Genomic DNA, 26,007 nt, shown 5'->3' on the forward strand with positions numbered 1-26,007 from the left:
ATCTAGCTATCATTTACAATTAACTGCATGTTATATTATTGCTAATATTGCGGCTTCTTCTCCAATAAATCTTATAAAGTGCAACATCTCAGGTTTCAGAAACTGTTGGAATTTTTTCAATTGCGCAAACAGTGACAGAGTTACAGCCATTCAAACTGTATATGCACAGGGTGTGTCATTTTATCTGACCCCAGGGGGCAATTTAAAGATACATATGAACAGCACAATTACAAAAACAAAGCTGTGTCATAAATATCAAAAAAGACTGAACTGTCCGTAGAAAATATGTGAATGTATGGATAAGGAGGGAAAAGTGAAAAATGAATTGTGTATTACATTAAATTGTTGTTGCAGAGGTACTTATGAATGAATAAATGTACATGACAACAGAAGCAGTTAATAATAATAATAATAATAATAATAATAATAATAATAATAATAATAATAATAATAATAATAATAATAATAATAGTCTTATTTATATAGCACCTTTAAAAATGAATTTACAAAGTGCTTTTGACAGACAAAGCAGGGGCACAACAGCAGGATACAAGATGCAAGTAAAGATATTAAAACAGAAGCAACACAATAAAAGAGATATGGACAGCAAATGCAAAAACATGACACTTCAAATAAATTAAGTGAATCGGAGTAAAGAGGGCAGGGATAACATGATGCTGTCAAATCAATGTAAAAATGAAGGAGTGACATAAAAGAACATCATGTATGAGAATATAAATCAATAACTAAACAGGATAAAATTCAATTTTAAACAATTAAAATTAAAAATTAAAAAGGGACAGACATCACATAAAGGCAAGTCTATAAAAATGTGTTTTAAGAAGTGATTTAAAAGATGTCACTGATTCCACAAGTCTTATCTCCTCAGGCAGGCTGTTCCAAAGTTGAGGGGCCCTGATGGAAAGTTAAGTGCTCAAAAATGTGTACAGTAGGAAAGAGTAGATAGAGTGCATACTGGTTTTAAGGGAGAAAGGGAAAGTTGAGTTTATTTAACCCTTTCATGCATAGTGGTCACTACAGTGGACAGTTACTCTACAGTTTTACTCTTGTATATTCATGGGTTTTGTTGTTTTAGTTCCATATCAACCAACACAGTGGACACTTATGCATCATCTCATAAACTGCAATTCATACCATTATTGTAACTTTGCTGTTCTTGATTGGTTTTTGAGTGGAAATCAATTGTTAATATTTATTTTTTGCATATTATCTCCATGAAGTGAGTTATAACTAGTATTAGAATATGTTAAAATGTGAGAAAACATCAGATTAGCTGCATTAAACATGGTTTCATTTCACTGTTTTCATATCACTTTATGATATTGGGTTTTAAATACATGTTTCTTTGCTTCAGGAATAAAAATTCATGGTGTAGCTGAGTGGACATTTTTGTAACTCCATGAAAAACAGGTTGATTTAAAAAAAAAAAAAAAAAAAAAAAAATCACATTGTTTTTTTTTTCATGCCGAAAGACGAATAAAAACACTCAGGAAAAAAAAAAATCTTGATTAAGGTTCTCATAATTCATGCATGAAAGGGTTAATATGGCCATTTCCTGTGTGAAAACAGAGTTAAGCTAAAAGAGCTATACTGAAAACTGTCAGCTGTTGTTAGGTAGTGTCTGATATAATACAACAATAAATAAATAGATTATGTGGCTCTTTTGTGACTTCACATATACATTTACATATACATGTATACCAAAGCACCATGTTGCCATCCCATCCTGCAAAAACCTTTTGCCCTTGCAGGTGTGGTCTGCTATTCTGCTTACCCTAAAAAACAGAAAGTAACACTTTCTGTCACACCTCTGACCACCAAACTCCTCTCTACATTCACTTCCTGAAAGCTCTCTCTGTGTGGGTTTTAGCCTCATACATATAGACTCCAATCAAACCGCCATATCAAGAGACATGACATTTCATTGTTAAATGTTTTTGTGCTTTTTGTGGCCATTTTCACATTAAATTATTGTTTAGAATGAAGTAAAACAGATACAGACACTCATTCAAGGTAAGTGTGGTTACTATATTCAGCTGTGTGTGACAAATACATGTCTATAAATCTTTTTTTTTTTTTTTTTTTTTTTAGATTAGTATTCCTTTTCTATCAGTTTTATAAGTTCTGATGTTATTTTCAGCTGTTTTTCATTATGCTGGTCATTTTTCATTGTTATTGCTGCTTGTCTGAGTCTTAAAAGATTCCTCGGTTAAATAAGAGTTCACAAAATAATACATGAATTAAAAATACCATTTATATATCCAAACTACAATATATTTTCTGACTTAACCTTGTCTCAAATTAAAATGAATATATTATGAGTACATGTTAGTAGCGTTGTAATGTTCAAAATGTATTTATTTTTGGATTTTATTTAAAACCCAGTCAACACTACAACTGTAATATATACGTGGATTATTCTGCCTGATAATTGTCTGATGTATTTCTTTACATCATTACATTTTTTTAAAATTATATTAAAAAATTCTTTCAAATGTTTCTTTAAGGTGTAAAACTTTTTGCCTGTTGTTGAGTGGACTTTCCACAGGCTGCTTCATTCGGCCGTCTTGCTGGTAAGTGGAAAAATTGCCGCCCACTCAAGAACTTCTCATGAATTTAAGTTATATATTAACCATCTTTGAAAATAGTTCCAGTTTGTCTGCTATCTACCATCTCAGTACATAAACTGAATACTTTATTTATCATATAAAAATACAAAGTTTTGGGTGTGTCACACACCATGTGTGGTGACAAATATAGTAATACAAAAATATAAAAATAGTTCTAAAGTTATATTTTTTTATTGCTATTATTATTATTATTATTATTTATTTATTTATTTATTTTTGAAATGATAGGTCTGTGTGATGTGTTACCTCTAGTTAAACCTTTGTGCTTTGGATGTCTTCTCTGTTGGTCACTGATTTAGATTAGGTGTTAGATACATAACAGAAAAGTACATATATAAACTCAAACTTTAGACATTTAATCCCAATCAGCCCAATCACTGTCTAATATGTGGACAACTTGGGTAAAACTGTAAAACCCTTCCTGTGTAACTATTGTAGAATAGAATATAGAACAACCTTTACTGTCTTTATGTGTGCAATGAAATTAGGAATACTACTCCTGTCAGTGCAATATGATTAAAAAACCAATATGTTAGAAAATAACAATTGAAAAAATATTTAAAAAACTACAAAAACTAAAAAGTAAAATAAGAAAATAGAATACAAAATTTTACAAAAAGTCAAATAAAAATATAACCAAAGATATAATAAAAATAAAATATGAATAGACACAATATTAACAGTATGTATATCTATGAACCAGTCTATGAAAATAGTGTATTTGTGTTTGAATAAATATGCCATTGTTATTGCAGTAACAGAGAATATTCTGGTCTTTGTCTCGGTTTACGTGGTATATATCATAGCATGGAAACTTTCCTTTCAGGTGGAATGGAGAATCTTTCTTGGTATTTCTGGACCTCATCTCTGATGTGTTGCATATTCTGGATTTCATCAGCTGAAGGTAAGTTATATAGATTTTACACTTTGTCTGTGATGATGTGATGTGATTTCAGTAAAAATATGAGCTCATTTGATATTTCTTTTCTCCTTCTAGAAAGAAACACACTCTCTACGGTCGTAGGCAGCACAGTCACACTGCGGTGTCGCAATGAGTCTCTTGACACACTTACACAAGTAATATGGAAAAGGAATGGGAAGGCCTTGTTCAGCGTTGAAATGCAGAGTCCTGTCTACCAGTTTCCAGAAGCTTCAAGCCTGAAAATAAATATGTCTGTGTCCAAAAATGAACTATATCCACTGATCACTGAGAGGGTCCAAAAGGAACATGAAGGAAACTACACCTGTGAGACCACTTTGCCTTCAGAAATCTACAGAGCGAAGTGGGAGCTGATAATTATTACAGGTGTGTTATTAATGGATTGTGATTCAACTGCAGTTAACAACAGGCATTCTGATACTTCCTCTTCCTTTGTGAAACTATAATCTCCCAGCCAGTCAACCTGACTGCATGTTCATATCTGCGTTAAGTTTATTTCTCCCCCTCCAGAAAATGAAGATGCCAAAAACTTGTGGACAGTGGTACCTGTTGTCATTTGTATTTGTAACCTCTTGGTTTTTGACATTTCCTGGACCATTCTGCAATTGTACAAGAGGCTCACAGGGTGAGCTGAACTCATCTGTATTCACTCTAATGTCAATAACAGCACGTACAAACAATTCATGAAACTCTATGTAACATTCTGTTTTGGCTCCCTTTTATGCAGAAATAACACTGAATCTCCCACTGCAGAAACGGTAAATATTTAATTTTATTCCTGTCATTCCAGTCTATAGTTTCAAATGGACTTTCTAAATCCAATAATCTGAAAGGGGAAAATCAGACAATTCCTCTTATCATGTTTTTTACAGATATCAAATGGACTGCCTTCTGTGTAAGAGACTGTTAATTTTTTTTTTTTTTTTTTTTTTAATCCTTCTCCATTTATCTACAGCAAACAGAAGTGATTTATGAACCCTGTCTGGACATGGATGATATTCTGCAAAATGCCCATGACTGGCCTTTAATCAGTGTGTGTAGGTACAGACAGAATCCTCGAGATACATCAGAGTAGTGACACTTCCATAGACTCTCACTGTCAAAGAAATATGCATCTTCTTCCAGGTCATGGGAGGGTCAATAGTTCCAAACATTGAGTGTAATGCTGTCGGAACACATTCATTTCTATTGCAGCTGATCTAGCAACTCCAGCGGCAAGTTAATAAGATATCATCATCTTTCAAATTATTGAGTGTATTTCATGTATTAGCGGACATTCATGTTGTAAATTCAGTTGTCTTTGGTTAGGGTTAGGGTTTGTACAAATTTATATCTGAAACAACAGTTACATTCGACAGTCAGCTGTGGCCCTATAGTTCACTAGTGTTACTTGGCCAGCTGTTGAGATTTAACAACTCTAACCACAAATTATGGAGCTGTTACGATAAGGTAACGTTAGTACAAATTTTGTTATCATTGGGTTTTATTTTAGTTGTTTTGCTGAACCTGGTGGTGTTTGGTTAAGTTTGTCAGCTGAGGTCATATGCTAATTAGGAGGAGAGTTGCTGTAGAGCTGAGCTCTGCCAAAAAAAGTTCATTAAAGTTATTATTCATGAGTTAAAGGAAGTAAAACTTCTGTCACTTGGTGTTTGTAAGATCCGGCTCATCCTTTAAGGATTCTGTTGAGTTTTGAGTTTGCTAATGTTGACTTTTTAATGAGTTTATAGTCTGTGCTAACGCAAACATGCTAAGTTAGCTGCTATGCTATCTGCTGGTTAATGTCTTATTGTGTGTCTTATCAGAGCAGAGCTTGGCAGACACACAGTGTTCACAGCTAACCACTGTTTTCTGCTTGGACCACAGTCCTATAATAATAAAACTTAAACATGATAAATTGTCCATCTCCTTATGAGTACAGTACAACTGCAAAACGAATGAACTTGTACAGTTAGCTCCACTCACGTAAGTAGCCTACCCAAGATAACACCAACCTGTCTCCCCAAAGTTAACTTTCCAAAGTAATAAAGTCAGTCCTTTCAGTGGTCAACCCCACTACTCAGAAGTATAACACACACAACGGTACATACAGTAGTGACACAACGGTTGTGTGTGGTTTATTTCAGATTTACCATGCTCACTGCTGTTTCTCCCTTTGAATAACATGTGAGATCTTAGTTTGTTTGGAACTATTCAGGCTTATGTGAACCACGTGATCACCAGAGTGGTGACGTCAAAGCATGTTGTAACTCTGTTTATAGGGCTCTGGGCACAGATGGAAACCAGGTCAAAGTAACATCTGATAAGTTACATCTCATTCTTCCTTGTCAGAAATCCCTTCTTCTTTGTCTCTAAAAATAAAAGTGACATTTAAGGTTTTATGGGTCAAATTTGACCCTAGAGAGAATACTGGCTGTTGCATGCAGCTGTGGGTTGCTCTGTGGATAAAAAATGGCACACACACACACACACACACACACACACACACACACAGAATATTGCGATATACAGTCTCGGAAAAAATTATTAAACGACCCCTTGTTTTCTTCAATTTCTTGTTCATTTTAATGCCTGGTACAACTGAAGGTACATTTATTTGGACAAATATAATGATAACAACAAGAATAGCTCATAAAAGTTTAATTTCAGAGCTGATATCTAGACATTTTCCATGTTTTCTTGATAATAACCAAAATCTCGTCAGTTCTTACTTCAATAGCTATGGCATTGTACTGACACTGGCACTGCACATTCCATGTTTTCTTTTCTGTCTGCTTTAGTCACGTGATACACATAGGAGTTATACTTGATTGCATAACCATTGTTTTTGATGGTCTAATAATTTTTTCCACGACTGTATTTACACTAAAAATAAAGATTGTATGGCATGTATAGAGTTTGGGTGACACATTTTATTCTGGAGCACCATCAGTCAGCATGAGGAGATTCACTGTCTATGAGGCTATTGATGATATTTTTGATTACAAGAGTGATATTGAGGACAGAGAGCTAAGAAAATTTGAGGAAGAGATAATGGAGGTCCCAGATGACACAGATATGACAACATGATCCTCAAGTCATCCAGCCTTTATGACACCCAATGCAGAGCACCAATGGAGAACATCATCAAAATGACCCTGGGGCCTTCTAGATATGCCGTGTCACATGCCCAAGGTATCAAAACTACATTTGAGCTGTTCATACCACTATCTCTTGAGAAGATCCTGCTTGAGATGACCAACACAGAACGGAGAAGGGTGGATGGAGATTGACAGAACACAGGTGGATGCCTATATGAGACTGTTGCTTTTTGCTGAAGTGTACAGATCCTGTAATGAGGCTACTGGGTGAAGTCAAAAGAAGGTCAAAAAAAAAAAAAAAAAATTACAATAATCTACACCAAACTTATATTTTTGGGTTGGTAATTACTTATATTTTCAGGAAAATGTATTTTGAAATGACAAAAAAATTTGTGAAATTTTTTTTTTGTGGAGTTTATGAGTGTGAATGTTTGGAAAGTGACAAATTTTTCTGCTGTCATTCTGGGTTCATTTTATAAACTCTCATAAATAAACTACATTTATTCCAAATACATTGATATTTGACTATTATATTATTTATGTCATATTCTAAACAGTGCTTAAAATTAATAAATGCATATATCCATGCAAAATACATTTGAATATAATGTTAATATTATTTGCATCTTGAAAATATTATGAAGAAAAATCTATATGCTATTTATAACTGAAATAAAAAAAGGTTTAATCTGATATTTATTTTTGTTGTCCATCCATGACACTGCCATTTGTCAAAACTCTTGCTATTTATGTATGATAAAATATTTTTTTTCTCTAACCAACTATTAGGTTGTAAAGTAGAGGGTTTAAGGTATACACTGAATACATTTTAGGATGAAAATGTGATAGGGACTTCACTTTTGAGAACTTTGTAATTCTTGCAAAAAAATAGACGATAATTTTTTGTCCATCCATGACAAAGTAGTTTTTGATATTTTTCATTAAAAAACATTTGAAACTAAATTTTGCCCTTTGAGTATGTTTAAGATGGCATTTAGATCTGTCCAATTATGTGTAATATTTGTCTTAAACTTGTCTGGTTCAAAAGTAGTGGTCTGTCCATCCGTGATGCCCTTGACCTCACTCTACTGCCAGCTTGTGGGATGGTGAGTCAGGCTTTTCATGCATTATCAAGAGTGCTTTGCTTTGACAGTAGGGAGACAAGAGTTGATCTATGTGTGTGAATGATAAACGTGCTTCCATTAAGGATGTTTGAGACAAATGGGTGGAGCAGTTACCATTCAAAGAAGAAGGACTTTGAGGTGAAGATGAGCACAAAGAAATGATTTTATTAAAATAGTGTCAGTCAAATCTCAACTGTTACAGAGTGACATGGAAGTAGTGATGAAAACATGACATTCATGTACATTTTTATACCGGTGGATGAAGATGATTTCCCTCTGTCATGTAAAACAGCTGCAGTTAGTTTAAGTGACTGTGGTGACAGACCTAAAATCTAAGAGCGCTGCCATTACTCTGACTACAGTTCCTGAATTGTGTGTATATGGTTAACAGCTGTGGTGGCCTCGCTGTTGTTTACATAAATGATTTAAAGTAAGCCCCACATCCCAAAAAGTTGGGTTGCTGTGTAAAATGTACATAAAAACTGAAAACAATCATTTGTAAATCTCATCGACCCATATTTCATCCACAATAGAACACAGAAAATATAACAAATGTAAAAATTTGGAATTTTATATAATATCCTCATGAGACCCAGCAATGCATTTTGGTCCTCTGTAGCGGACAAGAGTTTCACAGCTTTACTGAACCCATAAAGACCGAGTGCTACTTTTGTGGCAGTTCCCAATGATTTTTTTTCTCTCCATATTTACATTTTCTTAAGTGATCTATCACCATTTATCGTAATATTACCCTCTTTATTTGCATTTTTTCAGTGTAAATCATGTATTTTCCTATATTTAATTCACTGATCATGTACATGTTCATAAAAGCTCAGAGTAAATTTAAAAGGTCTTATATCAAAACAGAGAAAACTGAAAAAAGGGACTTTTTCAGTAAAATATACCATTAACTGAACATAAATCATGTGTCTCCATCCACTGTCATTAAACAAGCTCCATGTTTTTTACTGGTGAATCAATGTTGTAGAAGGTGACAGTGTTTCCACGGTAACGACAAAAGCCTCTGAACGTCCAAATGGGTCATATCTGATGACCATGAAGAGATGAAAAACTGCATTTAACACCAATTATTTACATGAATTGATAGGATTAGTGGGTCAACAGGTATTAAACATTTTTGATTAGCTGATGGTTTTGGTCGCTAGTGGCTGTTTGGGTCTTTATGGGTTTAAAAAAAAAAAAAACACCACAAAGGACATTCCATGAACAATTAAATAATCTGTCTGAGAAAATGGGTGCATCATGCTGTTTCCAATCAAGGTGATTAATTAATGTAAAAACGCCAAAACCTTTACTTACTGGGTCTTAGGAGCATAATTAAACGTTATTGTAATAGAGACTGAATCACCACTAGGGAGCAGTATGGTAAAACATGTACAACCTTCCTGTCTCTATTTGTTCCCTTAAACAAATAAACAGCAGTTAGTTTGATATCAAAAGCTCACAAATGTGCAAATGTTAGGATGGTGTCTGGGTTATATCGTGCATTTTATTTAGTTTACCATTGCTTTCACAGATCTGAACAATAAAAAAAGAATAACTGACAGTAAAACTGAGATGTTTGAAGGTTTTAAACTAGTGGTTTCCAACCTTTTTTGGCTCGTGACCCCATTTTAGCGTCACAAATTCCTGGTGACCCCAGACATTCAAAACGGAGACATTTTTATTGATAAAACTCCGTCTTCGACACCGGCTGAGGCTTCGTCCCCGGCCCCCGTACGGCCCTGCCTCGGGCTTCGAAGCCGACTATGGCCCCGGCTGAGGGTCCGGATTGTGTATCCATGCATACCTCATTCAGTCTCCTCTAACACCCTCTCTCTTACAGAACAGCCCCAGTTCATACTTTTCTGACTAGCGTTACATTTCCTAGTGATTTATGGTTCTGGCTTCGCTTCCTGTACAAGCCTTTCCAGCCTCTGGGAACGCACGATTCATGCTTGAAGAGGGGTACGCTCAGAGGGGGGAAGGGGGGAGGGGCGAATGGCAGTTGAGTTTGATGGATATATCACGGTTCAATCATTTCGATTGGGCGCTCAAAATGATTGCATGATGTTTTTTCAGTCCTGCCCATTCCATAGGTGACCAATTTTTTAAAATTTTTGTGTTAGAGTATTTAATTAATTTGTTGTAATCGGGGTATGAAGGGGATTTTAAGGAATATAGTAAAAAAATGCTCCAGGAAAACATCTCAGACCCCACCTTTAAAGTGACAGAACCTTTTTCTGTTTCACCTACATTACAAATACATTACATTACAAATTGATTCAGCAAGGGAGCAAGAAGTTGAGTATTAGAAACATACAGAGAAACGACTTTGGAAACAAGTCCTAACTTTTTCACCTGAGTGAATGTGAGGTACGTGTTCTGAAATTGAACAAAAGCCACTTTGTAAAAAGTCATGGTCTTATTTGATAGATAAATAATCAAGCTCATTGAATTACACTGCATATTTTTTACCAGAATGAATGTGTTCAATCAGAATGTGCTTAATTGCTCTGTATCGTGATTTGAGTGTGAATCGTATCGCATCGCATCATGAGATGCCATATACGTATCTTTAATGTATCGGATCGGAGATGCTGCATCGAGATGCATATTGTATCGGCCTTACAACTAAGATTCCCAACCCTAATGTCTACGCCTTTAAGAGTCAAGGGATCAAAGTTAATGTGGGGTGATTTATAACAGCGCAATTGTTGTATTTGCTCTTCTGGATAATCCTCAAAGTAAATATACAGTTGGACAAAACAGTTTACCTTTCCCTCACTGTCAGAGACATGTACACCCACAGAGAGTCCACAGAAAGTTTATAACATCACATTTTTTCCTCTATTAAAAAAAGATCCAGTGATATTTTTTTCTGAAACAAATCTACAAAACAAGTAGCATCTCACATTTCCATCTTGGACATCATAGTAAGTATATTGGAAAATGAGAGACGACTGTAGGTGTTCTGAACCTTCACAACACAAGTGAATGTCACTTCCTCTTCCTTTATGAAACTGTCATCCTACACTCTTCAAATTCAGACTGACTGCATTGTAATATCTGCCTTCTACAGTTTGTTTGTCCCCCACAGAGAATCAACAAGCTGGAAAACTGGACATGAGGATAATGATTCTGTTTTTTTGCGCTTGTAGCCTGGTTTTTATGATGATTTTGACCTTGATCATTGTACAAAGAGTGTGCAAAAAGCCTCCAGAGTAAGTACAATGCAGCTCTAAAGTCATTCTAATGCACATAACATTGACTAATGATAACAAACTATAAGTGATGTTGAGTTGCAGCTCCAATATCTCCCATTTTTTTTGCAGAAATATCATTCAATCACCCATTGCAGAAGAGGTAAATATGTTGATTATTTTCCCATTAGTTCATAAAGTCTATTTTTGTTTAACTTCTTTTGGTGTAAGAGGTCTTCAACCTTTGATTTAAAAAAAAAAAAAGCTGATTTCTTTTTTCTACAGCAAACAGAAGATATTTATGAAAACTGCCTGGAAATGAATGTTAGACCACGACCCATCTATAATAAGCCGCTCCAGTACAGTACGATGGCACATTAATGTGTGTCCAGTATATGAAAAAGAGGAGGAGACTGCACAAATATAGGACCAGGAAATGTTGGAACACAATGATTTGCAGGAAATAAAACAGTTAACTGCTGTACTTTCACATCCCCTTTTTAAAATTCATAATTTATAACCTTTTTGATATTTTTATTAAACATGCATCTCAGTTGTACATGAGTGGGCTTCTGCTGACACACTCTGCTGCTTCTTGTTTTTCAACCCTCATAAACATCACTTTTCACAGAGAATAAAACACCCCTTAAAACACTCACCGTACAACCTCCTGAGGCCCAGCAAAGTTCAAGTTTTTTTCTTTTACTTGAAATAATCGCCTTGATTGGAAACATAATGCAAATGTTTTTTCAGATACAAGTTTTTATTTCATTTTTTTTTTTTAAATGGAATTTCCTTTCCTTTCAACAACTTTTTTTTTATTCAAAGTGAAACTGAAATTCTTGTCCCCTACATAGGACAAAAATACACCACTGGGTATCAGGAGGATAATAGCAATAAACCACATCATTCATTTTATCACCCACATGAACCTGCAGTATGAAAAACCTCAACCAAAAGCATCTACTGATGTAAAATATTTAATACATTTAAATACATGTAAACAGTTCGGGTAAAATGCAGATTCTCAGCTTTTCCCTAACATCACATGTGTCTTATTTGGACGTTCAGAAGCTCTGTGGTGAACATGGAAACACTGTCATTTTCTGCAACACTGATTAGATGGTAGAACCCATGCAGTTTGACAAATACCAGTCATTGTAGACATATTTTGGTAAAGATATGTTTTGCTGAAAAAGTCACTTTATCTTCAGTTTTCACTGTTTTGGTAAAAAAACAAAAACAAAAACAACTTTGAATTTATTATCTACACAATCAGCAAATTAAATACAAAATAATACCGGATCTTCCCTGAAAAATGCAGAGGATAACACTGTAACAAGTGGTGCCGGGCACAACAAACCCCGCCCCTCACAGGAAGTGTAGCTTATTTTGGCATCGATCCAGCTGATGTCATCATGTCTGTGTCTGTGGTGATGTCAACATATCAACTGCCTCTATATATGTGCCAAGTCTGAAGTAAATTGAAACAAAATTTTTGTTTTTATAGACATTTGAAATTTCACCCATTATAAGGAAATGAGGAAAAAAAAGGATTGTAAAAATTCTCCCAAAAATTTGAACTTTGACCTACTTTTCCCAAAATGTAACCACATCTATTCTGGGTCAATGGCAATGTATAAACTTAATTTGGTATGAATTCAACCAATAGTTTTGCTGCTACAGACATGAAATTTTGCCCATTATAAGTAGATGGGGGGAAAAAAAGATAAAAAAAATAATAATAATAATAATAAAAAAAATTAAAAAAAAAAAAAAAAAAAAAAAATTAAACTTTGACTTACTTTTCCCAAAATGTAATCAGATCTATTCTGGGTCACTGGCAATCTACAAACCCAATTTGGATTTGAAATGAATTCAACCAATAGTTTTGCTGTTAGAGTGTTAACAATCAAAGAAATAAAGAAACAAAGAAGGAAAGACAACCAAAAACAATACCCCTTGCCTCCTCTTCAGAGGTGGGGTAATAAATGGTGATAAATCACTTAGGAAAGGTTAGATATAGAGGAAAATTCATTTGAAAAGTTCTGGGCTTTTAAAGGTCAATATGCCCCCTACTGGCTGAAAAAAACACTTATGTTTTGAAATGGTGTTTCATTTACACATGGAAAACAGTGAACTCAAGGAGACCAATGTCCTACACAGAGAGAAGAGGAATTAACACATCAAAATACAATAAAAACTGGCATAAACAGACTGACTGTATAGTTTTGTGCAGGATTGTCCTCAAAAAGAACTATTTTAAGGACTGATAATGCAAAACATAGTCAAGTGTTGCTTTTCAACCCCCACTCTTTCAAAACTTATCTTGTTTTGTTGCTTTCCTTTGGCATTTGCAGAGAAGTTTGACTAGAAGGCTTAGTGCAGTGGTTCTTAACCTGGGTTCGATCGAACCCTCGGGGTTCGGTGAGTCAGTCTCAGGGGTTCGGCGGAGGTCAAGACACACACTCGACTCATTAGTCAGGTATGTGTGTTGGGCTAGGTCCGTGTATGTAAACAAACGGCTTCAGAGACTCTTTCTCTGATTGACATCCAATATACGCGGTGTACTGTTGTTGCTTACAGCACTACAACACATCCGGAAGTGTTTATAATCCCTTCCACTCATCTGACGATGAATTATTTGAGTATTTTCCACATCGTTGTTATGACTTTTGCTACTTCCTGTTAACCACGGAGGCAGCCATGTGTAGTGTTTGTTTACATTTTCGGTCACCGCATTGGTCAGTTACAATCATGTGACAACCGACGCACCGTCGCGGATGGAGAAATCGTATAACGCTAAAGCCGAACTAGTGCCGTAATAAAACAACGATCACAAAAATACTGAAGGAGTATAACGAGAACTTTTTTTGTTACACTACATGCAATTATCTTTTTTTTATGTCAAAATTGTGTGGTTCGGAAAGTTCGGAGCGAGATGAAACGAAAACCGGGTTGACCTGACGGCCTACACATACTTATACACAACAGCAGAAGTCACACTGATTTGCAGTAAATATTCATTATTATTGTAGCCTGATGGAAATTAGTTGATGGGTGTGTGTTAAAATGTTAAAAATGATAAATAGCATAAATACAATAAGTTCATTATTGGAATACATAAGGTTAAAAATTAAAACCATTTCAGTGTGGTAGTATTAAAAAAGGTCATGTCTTTGTGAAAAGGTATGTAATTTGTTGTGAGCTCATGCACGGTATTGGTTTTGTTCTTTGAGCACAGTGATGTTAATGCACGGTTCATTTTGTGCACCAGTAAAACATATACCTGTGTCTTGAATTTGAAAAAAATCATATTGTATTTTTTAATAAAGAAGGGTTCGGTGAATGCGCGTATGAAACTGGTGGGGTTCAGTACCTCCAACAAGGTTAAGAACCACTGGCTTAGTGTGTCGCAAAGGACCTTATTGTGTTCATGATACTGGCCTTATAACACCACGATGTAACTTTTTACAGTTATGGAGAGAACCACAGACACTTCTTCATTCCTGACTGGGGTAGTAACAAATGTTCAATACAGGTACACTGTCTAGAAACCATGGTATGTGTTGAGGAGTACTTGAGTGCACTGAATCTGAGGCCTGCATCGTGTTTTTTCAGCTTTAATGAAAACATAGTCTGTTTGAAGAGAATAACAGTCTGTAGATTCCAAAGTAAAGTGTGTAATCTTTAGAACAGGGGTCACCAATCCTGGTCCTCGAGGGCCGGTATCCTGCATGTTTTAGTTGTTTCCTTCTTCCAGCACACCTGACGGTCGTTATAAGGCTTCTGCAGAGCTTGATGATAGGCTTATCATTTGACTCAGGTGTGTTGGAAGAGGGAAATATGTAAAATGTGCAGGGTACTGGCCCTCGAGGACCAGGATTGGTGACCCCTGCTTTAGAGGTATCCAATGGTTTAGCGTCAACCTCACCAATCACTACAACGACTAAGGCCCTTATTAGAACTAGCACTTGTTTTGTCTATTCTGGGCTTTCTGGAAGTTAAAGGGTATATACTCTGGTCCAAACTCAAAAAGAACATAAAAAATGTAAAGGAAACAAGAAGAAGTCATCTCTGTAGAAGCATGACAGTGCATGAACCTCATGAATATTATATTCCACTTCTGCAAATAGATCCCCCTAAATCATACACACTGAATCTTTAGTCAACCAACAAAATAATTAAACATCAGGAAATCAGATGAATGGTTAAATTCAGACACAGATTGAACAAGAATGGTGTTACAATAATGTGAATACTAAGTTGATGATGAAATCCTTTATTCAGTCATCACATAACACAACCACTGTCAACACTACAAACATTACCAATAGGTTAGTGACTGAAAAGGCACAAGCAGAAGCATAATGCCTATATTATTGCCTGTCCTACATAACAAATTAAGCTACCCAGCATTCAATATAAGACAAAGAAAAAACTAAAATATAAACAACCAAACAATGTAAAGAAGTGAAACTAAAGCAGAAAAACAGAAAACATAACCTACTAAATTAATGGTAATTTAATGTAGAGTAGAAAATAAATTTACTTATTAGATCTTGACAACTGCAACCTTCAAAAATGGCCTGACATAAAATACAAAACGTACTTGTACACATCACATTTTTGATTAGACTACTTCAAAGAAAAATACCTAAAATAAATATATAAAGCAATAATATTAAATAAAGCCATTTCATAAGTAAAAAAAATTAAGGCACATTTTGTTGTGGGGTTCAGCTCTCCATAAACACAGTGTCTGCTGGTGTTTAACATGTACAGTCACGGAAAAAATTATTAGACCATCTAAAGTCATCAAAAACAGTGGTTATGCAATCAAGTACTAACTCTTGTGTGTATCATGTGACTAAAACAGACAGGAAAGAAAACATGGAATGCTTAAAAGCACTGTTTTTGTCAGTACAATGCCATAGCTACTGATGTAAGAACTGAAGTGATTTTGGTTATTATCAAGAAAACCATGGAAAATAGCTAGGTATCAGCTCTGAAATGAAACTCTTATGAGCTGTTTTTGGTGTTATCATTACATTTGTTCAAACAAATGTACCTTTAGTTGAACTAGGCATTAAAATGAACAAAAAATTGAAGAAAACAATGGTGGTCTAATAATTTTTTCCCCGACTGTATTTTACAATTTACTGTGCATACTGATTTAAAAACAGGATGGAAACTAGTTACAAACAAAAACAGAAAACTCCGCCAAAGCCAACAGTCCAGTCGTCATTATTGTACCACACTCAAACCCCATGTCGTACATCATTATCACTAAAGATGAATGATTCCAGGGTGACTGTTGTACTATTGATGGAAGTGTAATGGCAGACCTGTAACGACTGAACTGGATGTTCCATTACGTTGGTTACTAAGCCAAGCACAGAAACCCTGACTTCACTGAATGTTCTTTTGTCTTGTGTGATGTGAGATCAGTGACATGACAGGTGAATACATTTTTTTTTACCTGTGGTTTAGACAACATAAAGAGTAACAGAGATATAAAAATGCAAGTAAGTGGTCAGTACATGCTTCAGCTACATTACAGACTGTAAACCTGACCTGTTCCAACACTTGAAACTGTCGATTATTCCACAAATCGACTGTTAAGGTGCTGTTATGATTTCTAGTCTGTCCTTGTTTTGTCTACTCCTGCAGTTTGTCAGTTGGTGCTACTTGTTACTTTAACCCATAAAGACCCAGACAACCACCGGTGACCAAAAGCATTTGCCAGTCTAAACTGTTGATTCACGAATCCTACTAATATAATATAGTAACTAAATAACTGAGGTAAAATACAGTTTGTCATCTTTTCATTGATTTACCAGTAAAACCCATGTAGTTTGGTAAATGAAAGGAGTTGGAGATACTCCTTTTTACATTCACTGACTGATATCTTTGCTGAAAAAGTCACTTTTTCTTCAGTTTTCTCTGTTTGGATATAATAACCTTTGAATTTACTCTGTGTTTTCATGAATATCTATATGATCAGTGAATTGAACATCGGAAAATACCTGATTTACACTGAAAAATACAAAATACAGAGAATAATATGATAATAAATAAGACAGGTTAAATAGAGAGTAAAATTCTTTTGGGAACTGCCACAAAAGTAGCACTGGGTCTATATGGGTGAAGTGACTGTTGCCATGGTAATAGGGGTATTAGTTCATTTAAGCCTGGTCTGGTAAAGGTTCATACCGTTTTCCAAGTACAATTATGCAGATAATTCATTTAGCAGCCCTCCCTGCTGTCTGGCAAATCTCCGTGAGCGGCCTACAAGACCCGACACGGCAACATCACGTGACACTTCTGACGAAGGCTAACCGAAAAACATCACTAGCACTTATTGATTTGACTGAAGAAATTACAAACTGTAGAGAAAAAAATACATTTACAATTGGAATTTTTATTGATCTACAAAAGGCTTCTGACACTACTGACCATGACATATTAATTAACAAGTTGGAAAACTATGGCATAAGAGGACTAACAAAAAACTGGCTGAAAAGCTACTTGGGAGACAGACAGCAGTTTGTACAGGTTGATCGATACAAATCAAAATACATGAACATAACGTGGAGTGCCGCAGGGGTCAATTTTGGGACCAACACTGTTTATACTGTACATGAATAATATATGTAAAGTTTCCAAAATTATGAAACTTGTACTTTTCGCAGACGACGCCAATATTATTTGTTCTGGAGAAAAGATGGAGTAACTTTTGGAAGAAATAACTCAAGAAATGAATAAGTTAAAAAATTAGTTTAATGCAAACAAATTATCATTGAACCTAAAAAAGACTAAACTCATGCTTTTTGGAAAACGAAAAAGTAGTGTAACAGTACAAATAATTATAGACAATACAATTATTGAAAGAGTTAAAGAAAATTTGTTTTTGGGGATAGTAATTGATGAAATGATTTCCTGGAAACCCTATATAAGTTATTTGCGGAAAAAAGTTGCCAAATGTGTTGGTGTGATGAAAAGATCCAGTCATTTACTTACAGTGCTTTACTCACACTGTATCATTCATTTGTTATGTCTTATACTAATTATTGTATTGAAATTTGGGGGAATGGTTATAAGACAAATTTATTGCCATTGATTTGCCTTTAAAAAAAAAAAAGCTATTAGAACGGTTCATAAAGCTCATTATAATGACCACACCAACCCACTTTTTCTCCAATCAGTAGACTTAAAGACAGATTCTCAACATAAACTCAATCTCCGAGGTATTAATAAACTGTATCACCCAAAGGTAAGAACTACTTTAAAATCAATGTGCATCTCAGTAAGGGAAGCAGTACTATGGAATGGTTTAGCAGCTGAATTAGAAGAGTGTGCAAATATTTTTCAGTTTAAAAGAACGTTTAAAAAACAATGAAGAAGTACTTGGAGGAGAGACAGTGACACTGATGTTCTAAACAGTGTAGGTGTCATCAGAGGGAGTGGGTATGGAGTCAGAGTGGGTCTGGGCCTGTTTATGTTCCTGTCCTGTGATTATGTGTTATTGTACTGTTCTATATTGTTCTATAATGTTTTGTATTGTTCTATAATGTTTTGTATTGTTCTATAATGTTCTATAATGTTCTGTAATGTTCTATAATCTGTATTGTTCTGTTTTGTTCGGTAATGCTCTGTATTGTGTTTTGTTCTATAATGTTCTGTATTGTTTTGTATTGGTGTAGTGAACTGTTGTGATGGGTTGTGTGGTGTGAGGGGTTGGAATTTTAAAAGCAATGCTTCTTCCATCCCCTTTTCAAACCGTGTGTATTGGCTGTCCAGTTGTCGTTTAAGTGTTTCACTGGGGTAGCAGGTTTGAAATAAACGTGAAATGAAATGAAGAATAACACAACCCTATGGCACCAAAGAACAAACAGAAGGAAGATAAAGCTTATAGTTTCTAGCTTAATGATCATTTATAACTTAGTATGTAAGCAGACGAGGAGACAGTAGGTCTGGGTGGAGGTTTGTTCTTTTTGTACTTCTTTAGTTTGTGTCTAGTTTCACACTGACAGCTTGATGTGTAACAGTAGAGGTATAAAACCCATTTCAGACCAAAAAGTTAGACCTCAAAAAGCTGAAATTGTGCATCTTCATGCAAATCCAGGTCTGGAACTAGAAAAGAAAACCTCCCAGTTCACACCCATGCAATGAGACGTGACAGAGCATCATATTATGCTGTTCTGATCTCTGTGTATTTCTGGTATTGATAAAATGACAAAACAATTCTCCGTCTCTGTTCCTGGAATGGTTCTTTCCTTTTAGAGGAGTTGGTATTGAGTTGTGCTACACTTCTTTGTGATTATTCAGCCATGAATACAGAACAGAACATGCACTATGTTCTAAAACAAGCCACTGGTGATTTGTCAGGCAGTTCAATGTTTTCCACAAGAGATTAATCTTATTGTGAATCTTTGGTCTGAACGGCAGAGGCTGAGGAAGTACTAATTATACAACCAGACTACTGCAGAGCTGCACAATTTGGTGAAAAACAAAATACACTGAGATCATTCTTATATTATTTTGGAATTTCCCCTTGTGGGACTAATGAAGGAATATCTTATCTTATTATTGAGCACAAAACTCCAATTACGCACAAGTCTGTTTACTTTGTATTCAAGGAAAATGATTAGTTACAACACGCAAACTTTAACTACTAGAAAATGTTAAAACTTGAAAACAATTAAAGCGAACATACATTTCCATGTTTTACGCAGTACGAATATGACCATACATAGACAGAACCTATCAAATGCAGCATTTTGCAGTTTCATAATCACACAGGCTGATTTGATTAAATTTGCAGCTCTCGATTACAGATATACAAAGTAAAACTGCAAGCTACTGTTAATGAGGCGGGAAAAAAAACATAAAAAAGCAAGGATATGCAGTACAACAGCTTAGATTACAGAGGTCTTTTGCAGCCGTTTTAACACGGCACTTCATTCTGACCTTAAGACAACTTAATGCATCATCCTGTTTTTTATCTGTCCATCTTCTGTGTCAAAACAAAACTGAAGCACTGTTTTTCCAACAAGACTGTAGCATCAATGTTCAGTGAGATAAAACCCTCTCCCTCGTATGTCTTAACTGACTGTTGACACCAAAGCATCAACATGAGAAGGGAGCTGTGAAAAACTAAATGTCACTGGTGTCTATGGACGTAAAGAGCTATTGTACCTTTACTACGTAACAACACACACTAGAAAAAACTGAGTGGAAAGTTAAACTACTTGAGATTTTCTCTGGAAATGTTTAAGATGGAGAGCTAAAACCACCACAGAAAGTGTGAAAAAAAAATAATGTTGACTGAAATTAAAATAAAGCCACCACAGAAACTAAAAACTGCAATCTTATTCTACTTTTCTACTAAACTTAAATAAAAAGTAAATACATATCTCCTCCTTTGGAAGTTCAAGCACATGACAGATGATGTTATTCCACTGTTACAGTAAGGAAAGAAACTTAAGTGGTCATAAAATACCAGATCTAACATTTGACACTTGGTAGCTGTAATGCCTTTGCTGGGTATCTGGTCTGGTCTGGTCTTGGTTTTGGTCTTGGCTAAGTACTCATCTGGTCAGGAAATGTGGTCCTGACAACACTATCTGACATGTATACATTAATCCTACCTTCTTTCAGCATTATACAAAACAAATTAACACTAAAACTACATCAGAACTAAACTTAAAGTAAGCATTTCCCCTAAAATCGACTGAAAACTACTTATGTTTTTATAAACTGTCGATTATTGAAACCTATTGTGGAAAATCTAGAGCAACAAGTGCACTCATATAAATGAGTGGACAGATTACTTCAAACCAGTTCTTCAGTGCTGATTATGAATTCAGTTTTCAATAGCCATTCTTCAGTAAAACATCACTTTCCTCCCAAAGTACCCATTATTAAGTCCACTGTATGTGGGCTGTATGTCTTAATGGTGTGTATGAAACTGTGCCCTTCTATGAATCAGAAATTAAAAATATGAGATTATCAGTTTTAGCTGCCAGAGAAATTATTTACATTGACTCCCATACAGTGATTCTTAGTGTAAGTTTTTAGTTTACCGGCCAACAGGCCGTAAGCTATTGTCGTCATGCGGCGTCCGTCGTCTTCGTCGTCTGTCATCCGTTACAAAAATTTCAATCGTCTTCTTCTCCGAAACTACAATTACGATTGACTTCAAATTTGGTATACAGCTTCTTTATGATGATGTCAACAAAAGTTAGTGAAATTATTTGGATCCGGATCTGATTCTAGATTTGGTGCGACTTTGAAAAATTTCCCTATTATAAGAGATAGGAAGTGGATCGATGCAATAACTCAGTAAATATAAATGATATCAAGTGTAAATTTCTACAGTCCAGCCCTGATGGGGAGATAACCAAAACATAATGGCCACACGCTGATCAGGATCTTCTTCTGGATCCGGGAACTTGTGGAAAATTTAACATGGGCTCTTATGGGGAAAAAATTTCAATCATCTTTTTCTCCCAAACTACAGTTCTGATTGACTTCAAACTTGGTATACAGCTTCTGTATGATGATGTCAGCACAAGGCTTTGCAATTATTTTGATCCGGATCTGATTCTGGATTTGGTGTGACTTTGAAAAATGTCCCCATTATAAGAGATAGGAAGTGGATTGATCCAATAAATCAGTAAGTATCAATGATATCAAGTTGGAATTTGAATTTTTTACAGATCTGATTGGAAAATGACCAAAACATGGACTATTTCTGTAATATAATAAATGCACATAACTGGGTGATAACAATGGCATCTGGATACATTTCCCAAAGCTTTTAATTTGGCCGGTAAGCTACAGGGCCATTGGTCCTATTTTTCTCTTTGGTTTAGTACAGACAAAAATTAAAGTATGAAAATATTCACATTTACAGACTATCAATTAAAAATGTGAATAACCTGAACATTCATGTACAACCTAAAATAATAACAATTTTAACAATATTACGCCTCATCTTATTTACACATATGAATTACAACATAGATCACAGTGGATCTACAAAGGCACAAAACATTTAATAACAGGTATCTGGATCTGAAAAATATAGCATTTAACTTTAGGATCATTACAATCTGTCAAGACTCAGTGATACTCTTGACTGTTAATGTCATCTGTGCAATTTTTGTACTTTGCATATTCGTCTGATGGGCCCCATTGAACCCTTTGGAGGGCCAGTTTTGGTCCACTGGCTTTGTGTTTGACACCCCTGGTCAAAGCTGAAAATATGACAGAAACATGAGACGTGCACAAAATGTAAAAAATACAAACACAGTATTGGCAATATTGAATTGGAAATAACAATTAGGGCATGAAGCACAAATTCACATGTACAGTGTTATAGCCGCATGAGCTACAAAGCATTTAATAAGGTGTTTTTCAAGTTGGACATTATCCTTACACTTGCATAGTAAAATTTGTGTCCTGTTCAGTTTCATTCTTTTATTTATATTGCCAGAGTACGACCATTTCTCTCTCGAGCCAGTGCAGAGACTTTGATACATGCATTTGTCACAAGTCAAATTGATTATTGTAACGCTCTCCTTTCTGGTCTTCCTAAGAAGACCATTGCACCACTGCAGCTGCTCCAGAACTCTGCAGCCTGACTGCTGACGAGGACCAGAAAGAGAGAGCATATGACACCAGTGCTCAGGTCTCTGCACTGGCTCCCTGTGAGCTTCAGGATCGATTTTAAAGTGCTTTTATTGGTTTTTAAAACTCTTAATGGTCTTAGCCCCATTTATTTATCTGACTTGCTTTTAGCATATGAGCCCTCTCGGACCCTCAGGTCCTCAGGTAGTAATCTCTTAACTGTTCCTAGAGTCCGCACTAAGACTCATGGTGAGGCCTCATTCAGCTTTTATGGCTCCAAACTATGGAACAGCCTACCTGAGGACCTGAGATCCGCTGCGAGTGTTCATATTTTTAAAAGTAAACTTAAAACTTATCTTTTTAGTCTAGCTTTTAATTAAACCCTTACTATAAACTTTACTTTGTTGCTTGTATTTTTATTTGCAACTGTGGGACAGTGGAATGTTTTGTTGTGAAGCACTTTGTGCTACATGTACCATGTATGAAAAGTGCTACAGAAATAAAGTTTGATTGATTGATTTATTCATTCATTATCTGAACCTGCTTTATCCTCACTAGCGACCTCACTGGAGCCTATCCTAGCTACTTATGAGTGAAGGCGGGGTACATCCTGGACATGTCGCCGGTTCATCGCAGGGTGCATTCTTTTATGACTGTGTTAATTAGGCCTAAAACCACAGCAGATGTGCCGTAACTGTGTCAAGGATCCGGGGTTCTTGTTTGCAACACAGTATTTGTCCTTATCTGTGAAAACCGATTGTTGATATAATAAATGGAGTTTGCATACCGTTAAAACAGTTGGTGATAGGAGGCCTTGGATAGCCGCAAAAAACCCCTAGGTTGGAGGTCAGGAAACCTCACTTCCTCCACAGTTACACTTCTGGCTCACAGTGGATTTTGACCACAGTTTCACTGCAACACTTTGAGGACACCCCCTCAATGAATTATTTAATTGCACTTTTCAAAAGACATGAGGTAAAGGTAGAAAAATGAACGTGCATCCCAGTTATGTCCCTTATCGATTAATGTTATATATTAGCCCTATCACTGTATCATGTGTTTAATGCATGCAGTAAGCCCCTTTTCCACCGCAGGAACTTTACCAGGAACTTTCACTTTACCTGGAACTTTGAAAACCTTGGCGCATTTATACAAAAATTACCCAGGCAAAATAATTTTCCCTCAACCCCAAACTTTCCCTGAAAAAGTTTGTCTCGCACCTACAAGTGCATTGCAATGCCTCTGAGTATTGGGCAAATATACATAACATAACCTGGACCTTGTCAAACATATTTGCCGAATACTCTCAAAAGAAATTCAGTGGGACTTCGAGACAATGACTAGAAAGGACAGGGTCTGATTTGAATACATTTTCAGGCACTTTCAAATGCGGTGGAAACACAAACCACACAGATTACAAGGAACTCTTTTACCCAGGTAAATAAATTCCTGGTAATAAAAGTTCCTGGGAATCTGGTGGAAAAGGGGCTATGGCAACCTTTGGGATAAAAGCATCCTACTTCTGGAGGATTGGAAGAGATCCCTGCTCACACCTGGACTGTCCTTGGTCCCTGTGTGAGCTCTTATCTGTGCACGAATAAGACCTTGAAATAAACAAACACATTTCTGCTTCGAGAAACTTGTCCCACAGTGGTGGTTTTTCGTCTTCAAATCCCACACTCAAAAATGAAAATAAGGTGTCAAAAGCAGAAAGGAGGCAGCAGTGGAGAGTAACAACAACTGATATACGCCACCTGCAAATGCTGCATCTTTCTGAAACGGCATGTTGCAAGGTGGTCCGTAAGCTCCTGTCTGTCTTTTTCTTTCCAGGAATGTCAAACACACTGGGATACCTATGGGGAACAATTTTAAAACATCTTAGTATAGGACCATTTTTTACTGTAAAATGCTGCATATTTAACTTTGAGGGAAATAGAAAACAGCCATATTGTACTGTAAAAATGTAAATACTTAACTTACTTCTATCTCAGGCCTATCCGTCTATAGTTCTGCTTCTGCTGGTGTTCCCTCTGCTTCTGAACTGCTGACCCGTTCCCTTACTGCACATCTACTGTCTTCCGTCCTGGATTATAAACCACTATTAGTATATATAAAAACAATACACAACTAGAGTATGAAGTGTTTTGGGTCTCTGTACCTCAGAAATGAGCCGAATTTGTAGTACAAAAATGCTGCACCACCCAGAAGCAGGCCAAGCAAAATAAAGGACAAAGAAAACAAGGTCCAACAGGCATGGCAGGCTCCTGAAGGGAGACAGAAGACAAAAAAAAACAAGAAAACAGTAAGACTAGAAGCACTCTGAGAGCACAGACCTCTGCCAAGGCAGATCAGTGCCCCCCCTCATAGATTTGGATGAAAATTTCAGGAAATGTTGATACTGGCACAAGGAATAAATGATTAAATTTTGGTGGGAAATTTTTAGTTTTGGTGGTGATCACGAGTGGGGGGTGGGGGCCACGGGGGCACACTGATCTGCCTTGGGGGAGGTCTGCGCTCTCTTTTCTAGAAAAGCACTCGGAGAGCACAGACCTCCCCCAAGGCAGATCAGTGTGCCCCCGTGGCCCCCCACCCCCGATCACCAAAATTTAATCATTTGTTCCTTGTGCCAGTATCAACATTTCCTGAAAATTTCATCCAAATCCATCCATAAGTTTTTGAGTTATCTTGCACACAGACAGACAGACAGACAAACAAACAGACAAACCAATGCCGGCAAAAACATAACCTCCTTGGCGGAGGTAAAAAGTAAAATAAGAAATTTGGTGTTTATCCTATATACTATGAAGAATGTTTTGCTTATTACTGATGCAACACAAGTTGGATTAAGCGAAAGTAATGACGGGATGCTGATGTAGGACATATGATGGATCAACCAGTTTAAAAAGATCAAACTATTTTCAGCTTGTACACCACATTGGACAGACAACAGCCAAAATCAAACCTACACACCTGAAGTCACATGCATGTAAAGCTGTGCTTGCTTTTTTCCATATGAATTAGATGCTTCGCATGTGAAGACGCCGTTTAACTCAGAAGTCATGCGTAGAATATGCAGCAGTGGACCATCTGTTTTGACAGCAGGATGAGGCCATAAATGATCCGATCTAAAGAAAACAATAAGGAATGATGGCATTAGGGCACAGAAATTTCTTTGATAACATGTTACACGTTATAAATTAACAGACGTGCAATTAATCATATGAATTTAAAACATTAGTCCTTAAAGGGTGCATATGCTGGTTTTCAACAGAGGCTAACTATAACACTGCTTCCCTTAATTTGTTTAATATAAACTCATAACTAACATAAAGAACGAGCGCAGTATGTAAAACAGACAGCAAAATGTACCTGTTA

General features: G+C 36.0%; 1 protein-coding gene and 1 long non-coding RNA gene across 2 annotated transcripts in view; both read left to right on the forward strand.

Moving 5' to 3' along the window:
• The first annotated feature begins 1,855 nt into the window (after positions 1 to 1,855).
• LOC115411934 (cell surface glycoprotein CD200 receptor 2-like) overlaps positions 1,856 to 26,007 on the forward strand; it is a 57,058-nt gene continuing 32,906 nt past the window's right edge. The window contains exons 1-7 of the mRNA XM_030124231.1: positions 1,856 to 2,034; positions 2,529 to 2,594; positions 3,478 to 3,555; positions 3,649 to 3,957; positions 4,102 to 4,216; positions 4,319 to 4,349; positions 4,547 to 4,632. Coding sequence (XP_029980091.1) covers positions 3,483 to 3,555; positions 3,649 to 3,957; positions 4,102 to 4,216; positions 4,319 to 4,349; positions 4,547 to 4,632 — 614 coding nt within the window. The 5' untranslated portion in view covers positions 1,856 to 2,034; positions 2,529 to 2,594; positions 3,478 to 3,482. The remainder of the gene's footprint in view (positions 2,035 to 2,528; positions 2,595 to 3,477; positions 3,556 to 3,648; positions 3,958 to 4,101; positions 4,217 to 4,318; positions 4,350 to 4,546; positions 4,633 to 26,007) is intronic.
• Positions 10,922 to 11,495, forward strand: LOC115411937 (uncharacterized). Its single transcript, XR_003934285.1, has 3 exons — positions 10,922 to 11,016; positions 11,128 to 11,158; positions 11,281 to 11,495. It is a non-coding gene; the product is annotated as an uncharacterized LOC115411937 (long non-coding RNA).

The sequence above is a fragment of the Sphaeramia orbicularis genome, chromosome 21 (assembly GCF_902148855.1).
Source record: "Sphaeramia orbicularis chromosome 21, fSphaOr1.1, whole genome shotgun sequence".
In the NCBI taxonomy this organism is placed as follows: domain Eukaryota; kingdom Metazoa; phylum Chordata; class Actinopteri; order Kurtiformes; family Apogonidae; genus Sphaeramia; species Sphaeramia orbicularis.